The sequence below is a fragment of the Cryptomeria japonica genome, chromosome 11 (assembly GCF_030272615.1).
Source record: "Cryptomeria japonica chromosome 11, Sugi_1.0, whole genome shotgun sequence".
NCBI classification, from domain to species: domain Eukaryota; kingdom Viridiplantae; phylum Streptophyta; class Pinopsida; order Cupressales; family Cupressaceae; genus Cryptomeria; species Cryptomeria japonica.
The window spans coordinates 507,395,853-507,414,782 of record NC_081415.1 but is presented as its reverse complement, the minus strand read 5'-3'; the positions used below and the strand labels follow the sequence as shown (position 1 = coordinate 507,414,782).

Below are 18,930 nucleotides of genomic sequence, written 5' to 3'. Positions count from 1 at the left end.
TCCGGAAAACCCATCCATTAGCGATAGCATTTCATGTCCTGCTGTAAGATCCACAAACATATCTTTGTTTGGGAGCGGGAAATCATCTTTAGGACAAGCTATATTTAGATCTCGGAAATCTATGCAAATGCGGATGCCCCCAGCAGGTTTGCCGACAGGCACAATGTTGGAGACCCATTCAGCGTAGTCTATGGGTTTGATAAATTCTGCGTCTAACAACTTTTGAAGTTCTGCCTTGACCAAGAGAGCAATATGCGGGTGCATTTTGCGGAGTTTTTGTTTTACAGGTTTTTCATCTGGGCGGACGGCGAGATTGTGAACCACCAAGGCAAGATCCAACCCTGGCATATCGGAATAGGACCATGCAAAATTGATTTTAACCTCTGTAAGGAAGTTGATGAAGTCTTGTTTCTTGATTTCGGTGAGGGATTTGGCAATGAGCACATTTTTCGGAATGACTTCGGTGCCCATGTTGATGCTGTTTGTTTCTTCTATCAACAAATTTGATTTGTCCTGTGGAAGGTAACCAATGGTAGGGAGGTCAAATCCCTCATCGTCAAGTGTCTTTTCCAGGTTTTCACTTTCAGATATGCCCTTTGTTTTTATTTCTTGTTCATCCAAAGGCGCCTCAGGGAGGTTTTCACCTAGGAAATCATATCATTTTCTTTTATTATCTTTTTTGTGGATAAGGGCATTGACTTGACTACCAAAGTATCCCTTTTCGTGTAGTTGAATACCCTCAATTCTATTACAGTCTTCCATATTTTGCGTTGTTAGGAGAGCAATGAGAGCATTATCGTCGACACAGATATCTAAATTGGGTTTGTCTCGTTGGCCCCAGTCAATGAGTTCAAGATGGACAAGATGTAGCTCATGTGAAGTGGGAGGGGTTACGGGGGTGATGGTATTGATGTAAGCGTCGAAGAAGGTATCTTTCTCGTATTCATAAGGCATTTCATGGAATTCCTCTTCGTCAGCACTTTCGATATTCGAAGAAGGACTAGAAGGGGCACTGACGATAGTAATCTTAGGCACCGGGGTGTACCCCAAGCCTCTGTTGTATCTGTAGGAGATAGGATTTATGGGTCTTTTTCTTCCTTTCTCCTCTGGTCCCAGACCGTGTCCTTTGTAACCCATTTTTTCAACTATGGCAAATGCTTTTGGGTACATTTCTTTGGATATTCTTGTTGGATCATCATCCTCTTCCCGGTACAGCCATGAAGAGATATCTGCTTCGAGGTTCTCATTATCAAGTGGGCCCCATTGCTGGAAGGTGGTATTTTGGCATTGTATGACTGGTTTCGGGTCCTTTTTTAGCTCTTTTGGTTTACCAAATGACTTAGGAGAGAGAGGGAGGTTGCCTATTAATAAGATGTCCTCCAATTTGTATTCTCCACAGCCATTGTCCAAGATCTTGATTTGATTATTTGGTTGGGATGATGTGGAGGCAACATTTGATGTGTCAGATGGAGGCGTTGGCGAAGGTCTATTTAGTGGGTAATGATACGGATGTTTTCCCTCTAATAGTTTGCAATATTGAAAAGGTTGGGGATCACCTTTGACAGTGATCACTTTTCCATTATAACGGAATTTGATGCATTGGTGATAGGTGGAGGGTACGGCCTACAAGGAATGAATCCATGGCCTCCCGAGGAGAATGTTGTAGGGGAGATCAAGATCGAGTACTTGGCAAGGGGTTTCAATTGTAATGGGGCCCACTTGAAGAGGTAAGGTGATCATGCCTTTTGAAATTCTTTCTGCATCATCATATGCCTTTATTGTGATCCTTCCTGATGTGTCTATCAGATCATCAGAAAGTCCCATTTGTTTTATCAATTTGTATGTACACAGATTAAGCCCGGATCCACCATCTATTAGGATATGTTTGACCTTGTGCTTGTGGATGAGAGCTTCGATGTGCAAAGGTTTGTTATGGTCCTCATCTGCGGGAGCATCTTGGGAGTTAAATACAATGTGCTACTGGGCAGCAAGGTTTCCAATGAGGGTTTTAAATTGGGTGGCATTGATGTTATCAGGAACGCGTGATTGGAGAAGGGCTTGTTCCAAAATTTATTTATGGACCGGAGAAGTCTTGAGAAGTTCCAAAATGGAGATCTGCGCGGGTGTCTTCCCAAGTTGATCAAGGAGGTTATATCGGTGGGTGGAAGACATGGGTGGGGGGTTTGGTGGGGGAGGAACTCCTTGGATGGTGACTCTTCCTCGGCGTGTAGTTGCATTATAGTCATTCTGGAAATGGGAGGTGGAAGGCGTGGCACCTTGAATGACTATTCTAGTCGGATTTGGTCTGCTTTGGGAAGAAGGAGGATTAACTCCTTGAATGGTTATGACATTGACATGATTGTCTGCAGATTCAATGCGACTTACTAAAAAATCAAAACCAGTTACCTGATTAGTGTAGTCATAACCCATTGCGTTAGATGATGAGCCTTTTCCTTTATCATGCTTTGGGAAGGGTTCCTGGTACATTTAGAGTTTGTCATTGTTATTACCAGGCTTTGCATTTGCTACCTCAATCTCACCTCTATCAATGAGATATTGTATGTAGATCTTCAGTTTCATACACTTTCGTGTATCATGTCCCTTGATACGATGGTATTCACAATACTCATTTTCATTATACCATCTTGGTTTAGGTTGATTGGGATCAAACGAGCGAGTGACTGGAAAAACGACTATACCTACTTGGACAAGTTTTTGAAACACCACATCAATAGGCTCAGCAAGAGGAGTGAAATCTCTTGGAGTCCTGTTATTCGATCGGGGTGGTTATCCCTGGATTGAGACATTGTTGTGAGGTTTTTGAGATTGATTTGAATTGTTTTGATTGTTGGATTTTGGGGGAGCGGCCACAGTTTGGACCCGCTTTGCATCAGTTACACCATCATTGACCACGTTTTTATTTTTAGCCCAGAATTTTGGCTTGTTGTTATGATAAGAGGAAGAACTTTGTGATGACTTCTGGTAATGTTTCAAGGTTCCTTCCTCCAACAAGACACGTTCGAGGGCGAGGCCCTTATCGGTCAATTTTTGGAAGAATTTGATACATTGAGATATTAAAGGTCTTGAAAGTTCAGACACCAAGTTCTTTTGAAATAGTTCAATTTGATGTTGTTCTAGCATGTCCCACTGGAATTTTTTGATAAGATGTCGCCATCTTTGTAGGAAATTGGCGAAGGTTTCTCCAGACCTTTGTTTTGTATTACATAGGTCCATCATAAAAACATTATTACCCATGTTGTATGCATAGTGGGCCACAAATTTTTCTGCCAAGTCTGGAAAAGAGACAATAGAACCTCGTGGTAAAAATGAGAACCATGCCAGGGCGTCTCCCGTGAGACTCTTGGGAAAGAGTCTGCGAAGATAAAGGTCACTATAGGAGACTTCTTGGCATAAGATGTGGAATTCTCGGACATGGTCACAGGGGTCTCCTTTGCCTTCATACTTGGTGAATTTAGGGATATCAAATCCTGGGGGATATAGTGCAACTGATATAGATGGGTCGTAAGGACAAGGGCAAAACTCTTCGAATGAGTAAGCTTTCCTTTTATTAGTCTTTTCTTTCATGTTTTTGATGATATTCTTCATGTCTTGAATTTCCTTGATGAGGTCTTGTTGTGGACTTTGATATTGATGGATTGTATTTGCCCCAAGAATTGGATGAACTAAAGAAGGTGCACCACCACCAATATATTGATATGATGAGGAGGTGGGAATGTGAGATGTGATGACCGATGTCGCTGGGGTTCGTGTGATAGTTGGTTGCGGTCCACCAACTGTTGTGACGGGATTGAATGCGGTCTGGATAAAATTTGTGACGTTGTTGGGAGAAAGGGAAGTTTGTGGAATAGAAATATGTGGTTGAATAGAAGGAGGTGGTATAGAAGTTTGTTGGAGAATGGATGAGATTGGATTTGATAGTGGTATGGATGGTAAGGAGGAAGAAGGCGGGATGGAGACCGTGGTGGGAGGTATCGCGGGTGGCATTGATTGGGCTTGGATGATTGATGGGGCTGCAATTGATTGAGTTTGAATAGTAGGTGCAGCACTTTGTGTGGGAGCGAGGTCTCCTTGTGGTTGTTGGACGAGAGTGGATCTATTAAATGCAGGTGGAAGTTGAGCTCCATGTTCAAGAAGAGTTTTCAGAAGTGCAGTAGGATTGTGTTTAATAAACTTTTCCATCATCTCTTGGTTATAAGAATCCGCTAGGAAAGTTTGCACTTCTGGACAAAGTTCATCTTGGTTAACCATGTCAAGATTTTGGCTTTGATCTTGATCGCTTGGTTGCCCACTTTGTGTATGATCTTGCGTGGGATCTTCATATAGGACACCAATGTCTGGCATGCCATATTGTTGATCAGCCATCTTTTTCTTTTGGGATCGAGTTGCGACCATACATTTGTGATGAAAAGACTTAGGAAAAATGTGATGAAATGACTTAGAAAATTTGTGATGGAAGGATTTTAGAAACTTGTGATGAAAGGACTTAAGAAATTTGTGATGAAAGGACTTAAGAAATTTGAGGATGAAAGGACTTAAGAAATTTGTGATGACTAGGTTGTCTTTGGCATGAACATGAAGGATCTATTTAAATGGCAAGTTGTATGAAGGGATATGACCACCCTGATTTGGACAATAGTAGGTGTTTCAAAGGACAAACTTGAATGTTGACGTAGAGGATAAACTCTTAGCTTCTCTCTTAGGCTTATGAAAAATGGGATGGACGGAGTTTTTGACGAAATTTTGGACTTGGTGTGGGTAATGACTTGGACAATTTGTTTGTGTCTTGACAAATATTTTTGCAAAGTTTTTGGGGATAGTGATGTGTTTTTAGTCTACTCTTGGCAAGTATGTATCAAACAAAGCAAACACAATGATTAAATGCATATTATCTCAAAGACACTCATGTTCATATACAACATTCTTAAGGTTGGCAAGGACAATAGTCATTGAATCCCAATTGGTTTCCCATCTACACTTACCCAGAGTGGACACTTAGATGCTTGACCCCACTGGCTCCCCTCCATGGCACTCACTTCTCGGGGCAGCCAAGCATCAATTCCCATGAAAACTCCTCGTGGTGAACTTTGTGTCTCTACTAAGGGTCGTAAGAATATGGGCTGCTTCAGAGGTCCGACCTCCTGCACCAATGACTAGAGGGTTTTTTGCCACTATGAACAAGGTGTTTAGTAAGTCTTCCTGTTAGGAGCTACCCTTCGAAGTTGCACAAGCGCAATTGAGGCCTATAGCCCAACGAAGCACCAAGAACTTAGTAGTCACGCAAGCATGATTGAGATCTCTAGGATCCTACTAAGCACCCAATGTGAGAGTGAACTCTCATATAGCCCCAACCATTAACCCTTTCGTAGTCAATGGCCTATTTATTATAGTGAGTTGGGAACCCCAGGTCCGGGTGTACTCACTTGGGTCGTTCCCCTCTTACCTTCTCAAAGAGCAAGTTGGGAGGGCAGGCCCGCTAGAGGTAAACACACAAACAAACAAAAAAAGGTTGGAGGATCTGGATTTATGATCGTCTAGTAAGACGAGAGCATACTTTCCTACCTTTACGCTTTTCTTAAAGACACATAAGACAATGATTCATTCCATTTTAATTAATATCTAGGTGCCTAATTTAAATAAATGCACAATATTTGGTTGAATCAGCTAGGCAACCTGCAAAACCACTTGATTAGTAGTTTGAAAAATGGAGTCTTCAAAAAAATGTCCTACAAAACAACTTGATTAGTAGTTTGAAAAATAGAGTCTTCAAAAAACGTCCTACAAAACAACTTGATTAGTAGTTTGAAAAATAGAGTCTTCAATAAGTGTCCTACAAAAGGCAACAAAATGACAAAAATATTAATTTTTTTTGGGGGGGGAATGAATAGAAAAACATGAATAAAAACTTTTTTACTAATGACAAATGTGAATTTGAAGGAAATTTTGATGGGTAAATGGGGTTTGACTAGGTTTTTGCCACTTTCCAAGGGATAGGCAAGCGAAAAATAGGGGTTTTGGAGAAAAGATGAAGGAATGAGAAAATTTGTCAAAGAGGGGCAAAGAAGCAAAAGTTGGAGATGGATAATATGAGAAAAATTTGGAGGTGATTGGATAAAAAGGGAAGAAGTTATGGCAAACCCTAAAAATAGAGGAATATGGGATTTTGGGCTTCAAAAAGTGGATTTTTGAGATAAGGCCCCCAAGGAAGAAAATGTGGAGAATCTGGTGAAGTTTGGAGGAAAATGGAATCAAGATAAAGAAGATATGGCGAAAAAATAGAAAAAATTTTACACTTTTTTTTAAAAAAACCCTAAATTTAACAGAACAGAAACCTTAAATGTAACAGAACAGAAACCCTAAATTTAACAGAACAAAAACCCTAGATTTAACAGAGCAGACAGAAACCCTAGATTTAACAGAGCAAATTGTCGCACTAAACAGAATAAAATAAAAATGTCAAAGGTCCAGATTTCTGATTGTCTAGATAGACAAGAGCATACTCTCCTACTTTCACACTTTCCTGCGGGCGGACAGATTACATTTAAACAGAGTAGATAACAGGAAATAAATAAATTAAATGCAGACTACAGTCAGCGCCTAAAATTTTTAGACAAATTAACAGAGCGGACAGTAGCACTACACAAATAGAAAAGTGTCAAAGGTTCGGATTTCTGATTGTCTAGATAGACAAGAGCATACTCTTCTATTTTCACACTTTCCTACGGTCAGAGCATACAGTCGTGCTAAACAGAATAGAAAAGTGAAAGGTCTGGATTTCTGATTGTCTATATAGGCAAGAGCATACTCTCCTACTTTCACACATATTATACTAAAACAGAATAGACAACAAATCAAATAACAAATCAGATAATAGAGTTGTCGTGTTGCAACAGAAACAGAAACATAAAAAAAAAAAATAGAAACAGAATAGAATAAGGAGGAGTTGTCGCGCAGAAATGCAGAGCCACGATTCAAGAACCTGTGAAAAAGATATATATATTTCTGCAGTCGCGCTATTCTAGAACCTACGTCTCACAACTCACAAAAACCTAAAAAAAAAAAACATTAGTTCTCAGGGACGTGAGTCCCACCGGGCGTGCCAAAATGAAGAGGGAAAAACAGATTTGAAAGGTAAACTGATCAAAACATAACGAAATAAACATGCAAAATGCTAAAATATCATAAAAAGACCATTTCACCTTGCTATTTTACCTTCTCCTTCAAATTGAGCTTGATGAAGTGAAGGCACCCCTTGATAATGCTCCACCTGATGTGCTCCTTTGATTGCTGGATGTGGATGGCTCTTTGATATTGTGCACAAATGATAAGGATGAATGATAAGGATGAATGATAAAGATGAGATGATCAAGTTGCCAAGATGATTTCTTGGGCTCAAAAGGGCAGCATAAGCTTACTAGATTTCAAGATGTTTTAAATGAAGGGATAGAACCCTATTTTATAGGAAGAGGAGAGGAAAACGAATGGCTAGGATGAATTCAAGATGAAGGGCTAAGATTTACTTGTGAGCTCACACAAGCTCCAAGAGCGGGTGTGGAGACCAAGAAATATGCCTTAAAGGCATTTCGTATCTCCACACTCTACAAGATGCATTGGAGGAATTAAAAATTCTCCAAAAATGGATATTATGGGGATTAGAAGAATAAAAAGGAATTAAAAATTCTTTGGGAGAGGGAAACGCCTAGAGGAATGTGAGATTTCGAAAATCTTATATTCATCTAGAAAAAGAGCATTTAAAGCTAGTGGCTGGATGAAAGGACAAAGAGTTGACTTTGTGGCTAATCATGATGATTAGCCATTAACGACTCATTAGAAGGGGGATTAGAGGAAATGTTAGGTGGGATTTATATTTGTAGGAAAATTTGACTAGGAGAGAGAATGAGTGGAAGGAATAAAAAATTAGAAGAATAATGTTAAGTGAGTTTAGGGAGTTTCTAGAAGAAATAATTATTAGATTAATGATGAATTAAGAAGATGATTTGTAGGAATCGTGTAGGTTAACTAATTAATTAAATTAATTAGCTAAGAGAAAGATTTGTGAGGATTTGATTTTTTAGAAGAATAAAGAAAGGGATTGATTTTATTAAATAAATCAATCATATGTTATAGTGACAATATTAATTATATTTAATTAATATTGAGAAGAATTTTAATTAACATAATTAATTAATTAATTATGTGAGGAATTAAAAATAATTAAAATAATTATTTTTAAGTGTCTACACCAACCACCAACTAATGGGTGAATATAGGATCGCAACAATTGAAATACACATTTGACAATTTTTTATTCACTATCTAATCTTACTTCATTGTTTTTGCATAGTAATCACTAGTAATAATTCAACTTATAAATGATTTAATTATTTGCACTTATTATGATAGTGTGCTATTGTCCAATATTATTATACTACTTTGTTCAAGTAAAACTACAAATATTCATGTTGTCTATTATTGATGAGAACAAAGTAAAACTACAAATATTCATGTTGTCTATTATTGATGAGAACAAAGTAAAACTACAAATATTCATGTTGTCTATTATTGATTACTCTCATCAATCTCATCAATATACTGGCATGTCATTTATGCAATCCAATAGCCCTAACCTCCATTCCTAACATAATTTCAATTGTCAAATCACAAACAGGAATCAAACAAAATGCATCTCTTCTTACTCTAGTGTTTACACATTTTATGTTTGCTGCCAAAAACATAATTTCTTATTAAACCACAATTGGATGTCCTTGAATTTTGAAGTGAAGAAGATAAGATCAATTACAATTGTATATACAAAATTTCCAATGTAACTAGATGCCCCCCCAAAATACCATTATTGATTAAGTTTGTCAAGGGTATCTAGTATTCTATAGCAAGAGTCATGATATTTTAATGTTTCAAGATAATAATAGCAAAATCCCAACAAGATTTAATCTACTCAATAAGTCACAAATACAATCAACATGAACCAATGCACATTTTAACAATGCAAATAACCAAAATGCTAATCTCAATTATTATTTTAATAATTTGCCTTAATAAATTGACACAAAAAGGACTCACTAGAGGCAAATCTATTAGTAAGGCCTCTTTGAATTTGTATGTAACTCAAGTGATAAGGTGGATCTCTGCCATCATTGTGTATATTGAAGAGTCTATCTTCAAAAGGCCCACATCCCTCCATCTCCTAGTCATTGATCCTCCATCTTGAAAGGAAGCATAGGTGTTTAATATGCTTCTTACATTAATTTATACGAGGAATGTGCAAATAATTAAATTAATCATACAATTGCAAGGATATAAATATAATATTATATCATAACATAGTGATTTATAAGGAGAAAATTATTTCAAGAGAAAAAATTTCACTTGAAAACAACTCCATCTATTACGTGGTAAACAATGGTTAAAATGGAGTTGTAATGTATAAATCCTTACAAGAGTATCACTAACAAGAGATCTAGGGCAATTATGTTAGCATAACAATACATGCAAAACTTGTTATAAAAACTCCAACTCAAGAACATCATAAATAGGAGAAGAAATGCTTGAAACCATCAAATTATAATTTAGAAACGATGAGCTAAAACCATACAAAACTTGTTATGAAAACTCCAACTCAAGAACGCCATAAATAAGAGAAGAAATGTTTGTAACCATCAAATTATAATTAAGAAACCATGAGCTAAAACCGCACGAGTAGCAGTATTGGCTTGGGTCATGGGTTTGCTCCCCATTGGTCTCAGGTTCGACTTCAAGGCTCATATTCGCCCGATGCACATGACTTGCGGGCGAATGTGAACATCCCTAGAGGACTAGTCTCGCCTCAACTCACCCTTTCCTAGCCCCAACTTGGCAGTAAGCCAACCCAAGGTAAGGCAAGTTGGACGCTACGCTGGGTTGCAGGGATAGCTCTAGAGTAAAAGAGAAAAAAAAAACCCCACCCAAAATGTTGTGTTGAAATCCTAAAATGAGTCTATAAACTAAAAATAGCATATCCACTCTTTCAATTGTGTTGTTTCTCTGATGTTTCTAGCCAGTCCAGGCCTGTTTTGTCTTGCCTTACGATAGCTTTGCATAGAGTCAAGACCCTAGTTTTTTGTTTTCTTTTTACCTTAGTCTTTTTGTACAATGATTTGGGCCCTTTCAAAATCCCTGTGTACCTTAATCAAAAACATATACCTCACACCTACCATATGACTGTTATAATCCAGTCAACACATTTGCTATTATGGATTCATTATTTCCATTCATGATATATTTTGACATCTCATAACATGTGCAACAAGTTAGTCAACAAATATAACTCTCGTGTGTCATAGACACTCTTACATTTGTAATATAAGAGGCCCAACTTTTAGAGGTCATAACTTGTGATTCAGGAATCTAATTGAACTATCTTTTGTTTAATTGTAGATCTCAAAAAGGTTCATACTACGACCATCTTCCCTAATTGAACCATATTTTCACTTTTTTTATTAAAAAAATAACCTTTAAAAACCTTAAAAATATTTTTTTATGCTCTATAATATAAAAAATAATATTTTTGTTATTAACATTAGGATGAAAGCTTGCCCTCCTATTCCCCTCGTTTTTAACCTTCAGAGGATGATGTTTCATAGTGTTTTTAACCTTCAGAGGATGATGTTTCATAGAAGGTTGTTCAAAGGAGGAAAAGAGGTGTTCCAAAAATACTTTGTGCTTCCTACACCCCAATCATGGGTGCTTAGTGCTGTAGGGAAAAACCAAGGGTAATGTAGTTGTCCATCCTTGGTGATTGTGTTGGTTGGTTGGTGTCAATTTGGCTGTTGTTTTGTGGTAGTCAGCCTGTTTCATAGAAGGTTGTTCAAAGGAGGAAGGGAGGTGTTCCAAAAATACTTTGTGCTTCCTACACCCCAATCATGGGTGCTTAGTGCTGTAGGTAAAAACCAAGGGTAATGTAGTTGTGTGCTTAGTGCTGTAGGGAAAAACCAAGGGTAATGTAGTTGTCCATCCTTGGTGGTTGTGTTGGTTGGTGTCAATTTGGCTGTTGTTTTGTGGTAGTCAGCCTGTTCAGCTACGTTCTTGTTGTTGTCTAGCTTTTGCTAGAAGTCCTATGTTGTAAAAGGTTACAGGGTCCTTTTTACCCATAATCAAAAAAAAAAGTATTGTGCAAAGCTTGAGACACCTTTTCTACTATTCTCTTATGTTCAAGACCTTGCACGAGCAAAGAGAATACTAACATTATTAACTATCTGCTAGGGGTCAGGAGGCCCATAAGCTCATTACACTTCTTGAACTTGTTTGTGCTTAATGACTTTGTTAATGAATCTTTAACCTTTTCGAACTATCAACTTTATCTAGCATCACACTCTATTATCTACCATGTCATAGACTCATAAGTAAAACGGTTTTGGAAATCAATGTGCTTCATGTTCACCTGACAGGACAAATTCTTTGCCATATGTATGACACTTAACCATCGCAAAAAATTCTGGCAGCTCCCTAACTCAGCCCCACATCTTAACACAATTTCTTACGCTAGATAGCCTCTTTATAGGCGTAAGTATCCGCCATGTACTCAGTCTCTGTAGTGGACAAAAGAATGTAGCAAAGGAAATATTTCGGGGGGAAAGAAAGAATCAGCACTGGAAATTCAATTTAACAAAGTAATAACTAATAAGAAAAATTAGCTTATTATAGAAACTTGTGCCTTTTAGATCTAACAAACCCCATGCTTATAGATCAAGGACGAGAAACAATCATCCAAGAAGGAAACAAAGAAGATATGCTCCAGGATAGAAAGGTAGTGCATCCATAAATACATGCATGTGTATATATTATTTGCCATCCCCCAGCCATCCAGAAAAAGATTTACTCCCCTGGATTATCAATTATCACCACAAACATCATATGTTACAGTCAAACATTAATTTTGCAAATAAAGCATCATTTACTTCTTCAAATTGCTCGGCATACAGAAATTACCTCTCATTGACACCATAAAAAAGTAGCAACAGTAACGCACTTTATTTCTTTGTAATGTTAGAAATTAACAGAATCAATTACAATGTGATTGCTTGAACAAAAAAAGTCATTTTGTTCAACAATGAAGGAAGATCAAATGCAACTATATACCAAACATACAAGTAGATAACAAACCCTGAAGCAGTCGTCCTGCAACTTCCACCACTTAGATATGCATGTTTGACCACCTTATTTCAGATTAAATGCCCCAGACTGCCAATTCACTAATAGCTAGCCCAGAAAACTTAGTTAATATTATCAACATGCAAGCATGTTGGATGTATAAGCCTCTTGCAGCAAGTCTAAAATCTTAACAATCGAAAAGTTGGCCTCAGCAACCTAGAACCTACAATATGTTGTTACAGCTGCGCTAGCACTAGCAGAAGAGTCATGAGTTGATCAGTTGATCATTTAATAAGAGATCCTGGTGGTAGGGATTTTTAGATACAATGAATCATTGGAATGGATTAAAAAATTAACCACTTCATCCTTATTGTAGGATTTTGCAATGGGATTTGGCTAATGCTAAATCCCTTTCCTTGATTTATATACAAAAAATTGCAGCAACCCTCTACTTATCAGCCTTACCAATTTTCTTTCATTATTTTTGATTTTTCCAAGATGTACTTCCCTTCCTTGTATTTTTGAGTTTCTTCATAAGCTCTCTCATACTTCCAGCCCAAAACTTCGTTGCACTCGGAGCAAGACACATCTGCAACTGTATGTAGGCCAGTTATTAGGTGCCTGTCTTGCTTGTCCCCTTCAATTACATTCATGACATGGGAAAAAAGAAATGCCCTGCCATTTCTTCCCTGATGCAATAGTTATAAACATGTTAGACATATTATATGTTGCTTTCCCTTATAGGAAAAACAAAGAAATTCAAAAAGAGAACATATGCCATCCCAGAAAATATTCCAGCCATATAAAAAATGTATCCACTAACAGTTGCCCACACAAGGCAAGAGTTTAAGGCTAACTAATTTCCAGATAATATGAAAGCGTGAACAATTATAAACCAGGCAATTTTCTTCCAATAGATAAAAAGAGAATCTGCATTCTTAATCGGCTAGCGTTTTAGAAAATGTAACTGCTGACTGCAATTTGATAATACTACCAGCTGTATGAAAGTGTTATTGTGTAAACCTACACATATCATAGGAACTCAGAAAAATGTCATTTAATACAAAACATGAGACCAAACAAAACAAAAAGTATGTAGATTAGCACTTGTCATCATCCAATCTGGTAAGGCAAACCCCAACTTGTAGCATATGCAGAAGTGAAAATGTTAAAAGACTTTTACTATTCTAATTCAATAGGAACGCCATAAGCTAGAACTGCAAAAAAGGAGAATCTGAGGAATGAAAATAACATACTCCCGCATTCACAAACTTAACCAGAAACAGATATTTCAGAATAATTTCTTCTACGCTCCTTTACATATAGAGAATGCATTTTTTGTCTACCACAAATTCTCTGAGTCTGTCTACATACAGCCACATCTCAACCCATTGAATCTACAAGTATACATGCTGTATTTGCTTTCTAAGGACAGAATCCTAGGGTAGGGGATACCACACTTAATATCATGGGTCAGGTGGTCCCATAAATCATAGGCATTTTAGCAGCCGTAAGTTTTGGAATCTTTGGCTAAAACCTTGAAGCGTTTATTTTTTAAGAAAAAGTATTTCAACTGCTACATGCAATAAAGGCCAAGAAGTTTACAGCAGCTGCTAAGAGTTTCGATGTAATATTATCAAATGGCAATCTAGACTGTGTGGTCTGCTTTTGTTAGTAATTCTATATCAAACTAAATTGTATGTTTAAATTCATAAAAACCTTTACCAGAAAGGCGCATTTTATTTTCATGGGAGCATATGACTGCACAAATTTCCAAAATTATATCTGCAGAACCTGCCAAGTAAACTGTAGAATGCCCCCTTCATGGCACCACCAGGTAAGCTCATTCTAAGAATAAAGCCTAATTTTGCTACTTTTCAAGACAAACATATTCTAAAGCTAATTTTCTTTCTTTGTAAGTGTTGAAAATTGCAGCAACAAATTGTGAACAAAAAACTGTACCATATTGCTCTCACAGATAATACCAAAATATGTTAATAATATTAATACTCCTCTACAGTCCGTTAACAATAAATTATACAAATACCTATAATGCATTGCATTCCTGTACAACTTCCCCAAGCTACTATATGTGAAACTGACTCCCAACTAACACAAAACTAACTAAACATTTAAATTACTAAAACGTGACTCCTTTACAAAATGTAAACCTTAATTTCCAACACCCCCTCTAAAGACTTACATTAGAAAATTCAAAAAACACAATAAAAATAAAAGATGTCTGCCAACCATAACCCCATATTCTTCAGAAGCTTCTCTTTAAAACAGTTTTTGGGCCAGGAAGAACTCATAACCCATATTCAAGCTGCCTCATAACCCTCATAAACGTGTAGCTCCTGTATTATTCCTGAGTTCCCAAATTACAAATCTTTCAAATTATTTGAAAACCATCCATGTCAAGCTGCAATTCCATCAAGTCATCTCATTACCCTTGCAAGGGTATAAATCCCAAGATCCACTAACTCCCAAACTATCTAGGCAACAATCCATGCTGACTTTGATCTACACAAATCCATTTCTATCTTCAAAATATAGATTTCTTTATATAAGAATCTTGCATGAGACGATGAAATTTTGCCAAACTCCAATGTCTGACAAGCTCCTCTGTGACCCTGTTACACTTCATCTATTTCATGTTGCATTAGACTCTCCTTTTGCACATGCATGTAAGTCTGAAATCTCTGTCAGATGTAGTGTGCATGGCTTCAAAAACACAAACATTATGTGAAATAATCAAGTAATGTGTGGTTTCTACTGATAATACACCCTTACAACAACTTTAACTCAAAATTAAATATGTCTCTGCTCTTATAAACTTTGCACTTTCCAAATAAATACACCTTAAGACATATGCTTCTCTAATTTATCATACAACGCCTCCAATCTGGAACATGTGACCTTACTATGAATTTCAAACCAATTCATCCAATTGTTCTATACACCAAATTGATTCACTTATCTTTCACAATTTTTAATGCCCAAAACAAGATAAGTAATTAGAATTTTAGTAGGCTTCTGCATTAATCGAACCTTACCATGGTTATTTTCTTCCAGAATAAATGCCACCAAGTACTCACCTTCTCTCCTTCTACGCAACTGCTTCTCTTCACTGTCGCTAACTATCACAGATTAATTAAAACAAACTTAAAAACAAAGTTAAATCACAGGATAATCTCATTGCCTACGGAGGTTGCAGGATAACCTAAACTGATCCAAGTCACCAAAAATGTACCAAAGTAAGCTCACTGCCTCATATATTAATCTTCATGCAAGAATTTAAACCAATGTATGGTGGGAATCAGCAACAGCAAATTGAAAAACAAACACAGCGCATTAGGGTTTTAGTGTATGGACTGCAATAAAGGATGCAATGCAATCTTCTTCAATGTCTGTGACATCCAATTGAATACCAACACAAAATTTTACCTTTCCAGACTCTATCTTCTACGGCAGCGAATCACCAATACAGTTGTGTTGAGTAGCATCTGCTTATATTCACAGCCTGTGTACAGGAGGATTCAAACCTTTATCTGGCAGCATTCTGAAATATTGATTTATCTTTTGTATGTTGCAGACCATACTTTACATCCTTTCGCGGTACTTACATCATCTGTCAGAAATAAAGTTTCCTTTTCTGACTGATGCCTCTTCTTCCAGCTTTGAATTCTACCCTGTGTCTTGCTTCAGCCATGACTTCAAAATATGGCATCCACCATTCTTAACAACATCACATTTCCTTTCCAAAGGAACAAAATATCATTATTGCTCTGATATCATGTTGAAATTTGCAGGAACAAATGTTTAAAAAAACTAAAACATATTGTTCTCACAGATAATACCAAAATATGTAAATAATATTTATGCTCGTCCACGATCCTTTTACAATCATATTATGGAAATGCAAACTTTGCGTTTCCATACAACTTCCAAACTCACTCCCAACTAACCCAAAACTAACTAAACCTGATTTTAATTACAAACACCAAGTCACAGAATGACATTATTACAAAATGTAAACCTTAATTTCCAACAGCATGGCATTATTACAAAATGTAAACCTTAATTTCCAACAGCATGACATTATTACAAAAGGTAAACCTCAATTTCCAATAGTAAGACACATCTGCTTTCTTAATTCTCTAAGAGCAATCTATTCCAAGGAAAAAAGCTTCCAACTACTCCAGGTATGTTCATAAATCACATTCAGAGGATTGGGCCAACCTTCTTGCAATTAGGTGTAATCCTCATGTCAATGGTATTGTCTGCCCTTCAACAACTATTAAATACCACAAGCTGGAAATTTCTCCACAGCTGAGCTTCGAACTTGCGGCACCTGAAGTAGTTTAGCATTTTAGCCCTAACCCTAACAAGCTTAACATCAAAGCCAAACTCTATGCCCTTAATTCTTGTAAATGAAACAACCTCAGAGCTTACCATGACATCCCTAGCAACAATTCCATCGGCGTCACATCAAAATTTCATATGATCAAACACATCTCAAAATGGAAATTTTCTCCTGCTTTTTATGACAGAGTAGGCAAAAGATTGCACAGTTGGAAAAATGAAAACCCCTAATCCCGCTCAATCTCAACAAACGGAGCAACTCATGAAATGTAACCAAGAGACAACATAGCATCCTAGGACTGCGCAGAAATGCCCTATCTTTCTAAGCCCCATTTCCTAGCCACCGAAGAAAAAAAAAGTTATGGCACTTCCCACTGCCAGAAACAAATGCTCAACCTTACATTGTAAGAATGGACGCTGAGCCAAATTTGCCACAAAAACAAGAATTACAGAGAGGCTAAGATTTACCGTCATGATACAGATTTACGCACTTTGCCCACCCATCTACACAAATAAAACCCAATTGAGATTTGCAGAATTAGGAGCATTTCTACTGATCAAACGATGAATCTACAGGCAGAGAAATGTCATCCGCCTACCATAAAAACAGCAAACTTACCCACTGACCCATATTGATAATCAAAAACAGAGAATTAATGCTAAAAATTATGACACTTTCACACCCGTATTGAAATAATACAACCATACCATAAATAGAAAGAAGGAAATTTTCTGAGGTGGGCATCCCCAAATCCATAAGGGGTGAGCTCAAAAACCACAAATTTCCACTGGAACAAGAAAAACAATTAGGTGAAAAACCACAATTAAGTTTGTAATTACCTGAAAGGCCTTAGAAATGACATCGTCGTGGTAGGAAACGTGGTTCCGACATTGGCAGCAGCTGTATAAACGGGGTCCCGTGAAGTTTGCCATGATCAATGTGGTGAATGGATGAAAACCGTTTCAACAATTCGAAGAAGTATTCGCCACCTTTACTCACTAGATGGCAAAACCCTTCAAAGTATACACCTATTAAAATGTAAATACAGAGCGGTGGGAAATCTAAATCTAACCGTTCAACCTTTTTCAGTGGCGTGGATTTTGACGGGTTGGAATTTTGTGAAGGGCAAAGTAGATGCCTAGTCATTCCCTATAATTTCACGTGATATTGGAATATTTTTCAGATTCTTGTTGACAAAGCACTTTCTTTTGCTTTCCACAAATACTGCTTTTCAAATAATTCGTTACTAATGTTACATTGATATATTTACTTTTGGATTTAATTTTTATATAAATATATTTATTTTTGGAAATTTTTTTATAAAAATGATTAAAATAGTATTTTTTTAGTTTCTTTTTGTTTTACTTTCAATGATATTATATTCACATCCAATAAAAACTAAAAGTATTTAATTTGATATGACATTTAAATACATGAAAGCTTTAAAAAATTATTATTATGATTTTTTAATTTTATTTTTTCTTTCATGCATTCAATTAATTATTTTTTATTAATTATTTAATACTAATTTTATTTTCACTTCTCACTCTAAGTTTAACCCATAAATCAATTAGTTTCTCTTCATCATCAATTAGTCTATCTTCATCATCCAATCACTTAACTTTGTAATTATCTCATTTAATATAAGGATTGAGTCTCTATTCGCTTTTACAATGAAGAAGTCCATTTTTTTTCTATAAATAAAAATAAGAAAAAATATTATAATAATATATTAAAATATTAAAATATAGTAATATCTTAATAATAATATAATATTAATTATAATATTATTATAATATGATATTGTAATCAATATTATATTATTATTAAGTTATTTTTATATTTTTATATTTCTATTAAACTCTTCACCAAAACCAAAAAAAATCTATTAAGACTAATTATTATTATTATATTATCATATCTTTTCGCCGAAAGCGACTCCTATTATGAAAACGGACCAATTTATTTCTACTGGTTAGTATGTCCCATGTACACAACTGTCAAGCACTCTACTTTGATCTCGTATTCACGCCCGGTGACATATTCGAGGGTAGTGAGTATAAGAAAAAGGTAAGTTTTAGGGGTCGTTGTTTTATAGTTTGTCTTAGCATATAACTGATGGTTTCTTTTTCATGCCCCCTTTCACCGATTTTTTAAGAGTTCTTTTCACATTGTCTTTTCACTTGCTTAGTTTAGGGATTTTTTTTTTAAAATTATTTTAAAACAATTATATTTTGATTTTGTATTTAAAATTAAAAAATTTAAAATTGATATAAATAATTAAAAATACTTTAAAATTTAAATAGATAACAAAATTAAAATCAAAATATAAATGTTATTAAAAATAATAATGAAAATTATTAATACATAATAGTAACGTTGGTATATAATAAATTTAT

At 36.1% G+C, this 18,930-nt stretch overlaps 1 protein-coding gene across 1 annotated transcript; it reads right to left on the bottom strand.

The window, feature by feature from the left end:
• Positions 1–12,022: 12,022 nt before the first annotated feature.
• LOC131068363 (protein yippee-like At4g27745) lies at positions 12,023–17,689 on the bottom strand. The gene is made up of 2 exons (XM_058003549.1): positions 17,371–17,689; positions 12,023–12,854 (listed from the first exon to the last, which is right to left on the bottom strand). The coding sequence occupies exons 1-2, from the start codon at positions 17,461–17,463 to the stop codon at positions 12,627–12,629; spliced, it is 321 nt and encodes a 106-aa protein (XP_057859532.1). The 5' UTR covers positions 17,464–17,689; the 3' UTR covers positions 12,023–12,626.
• Between the last annotated feature and the right edge of the window lie 1,241 nt (positions 17,690–18,930).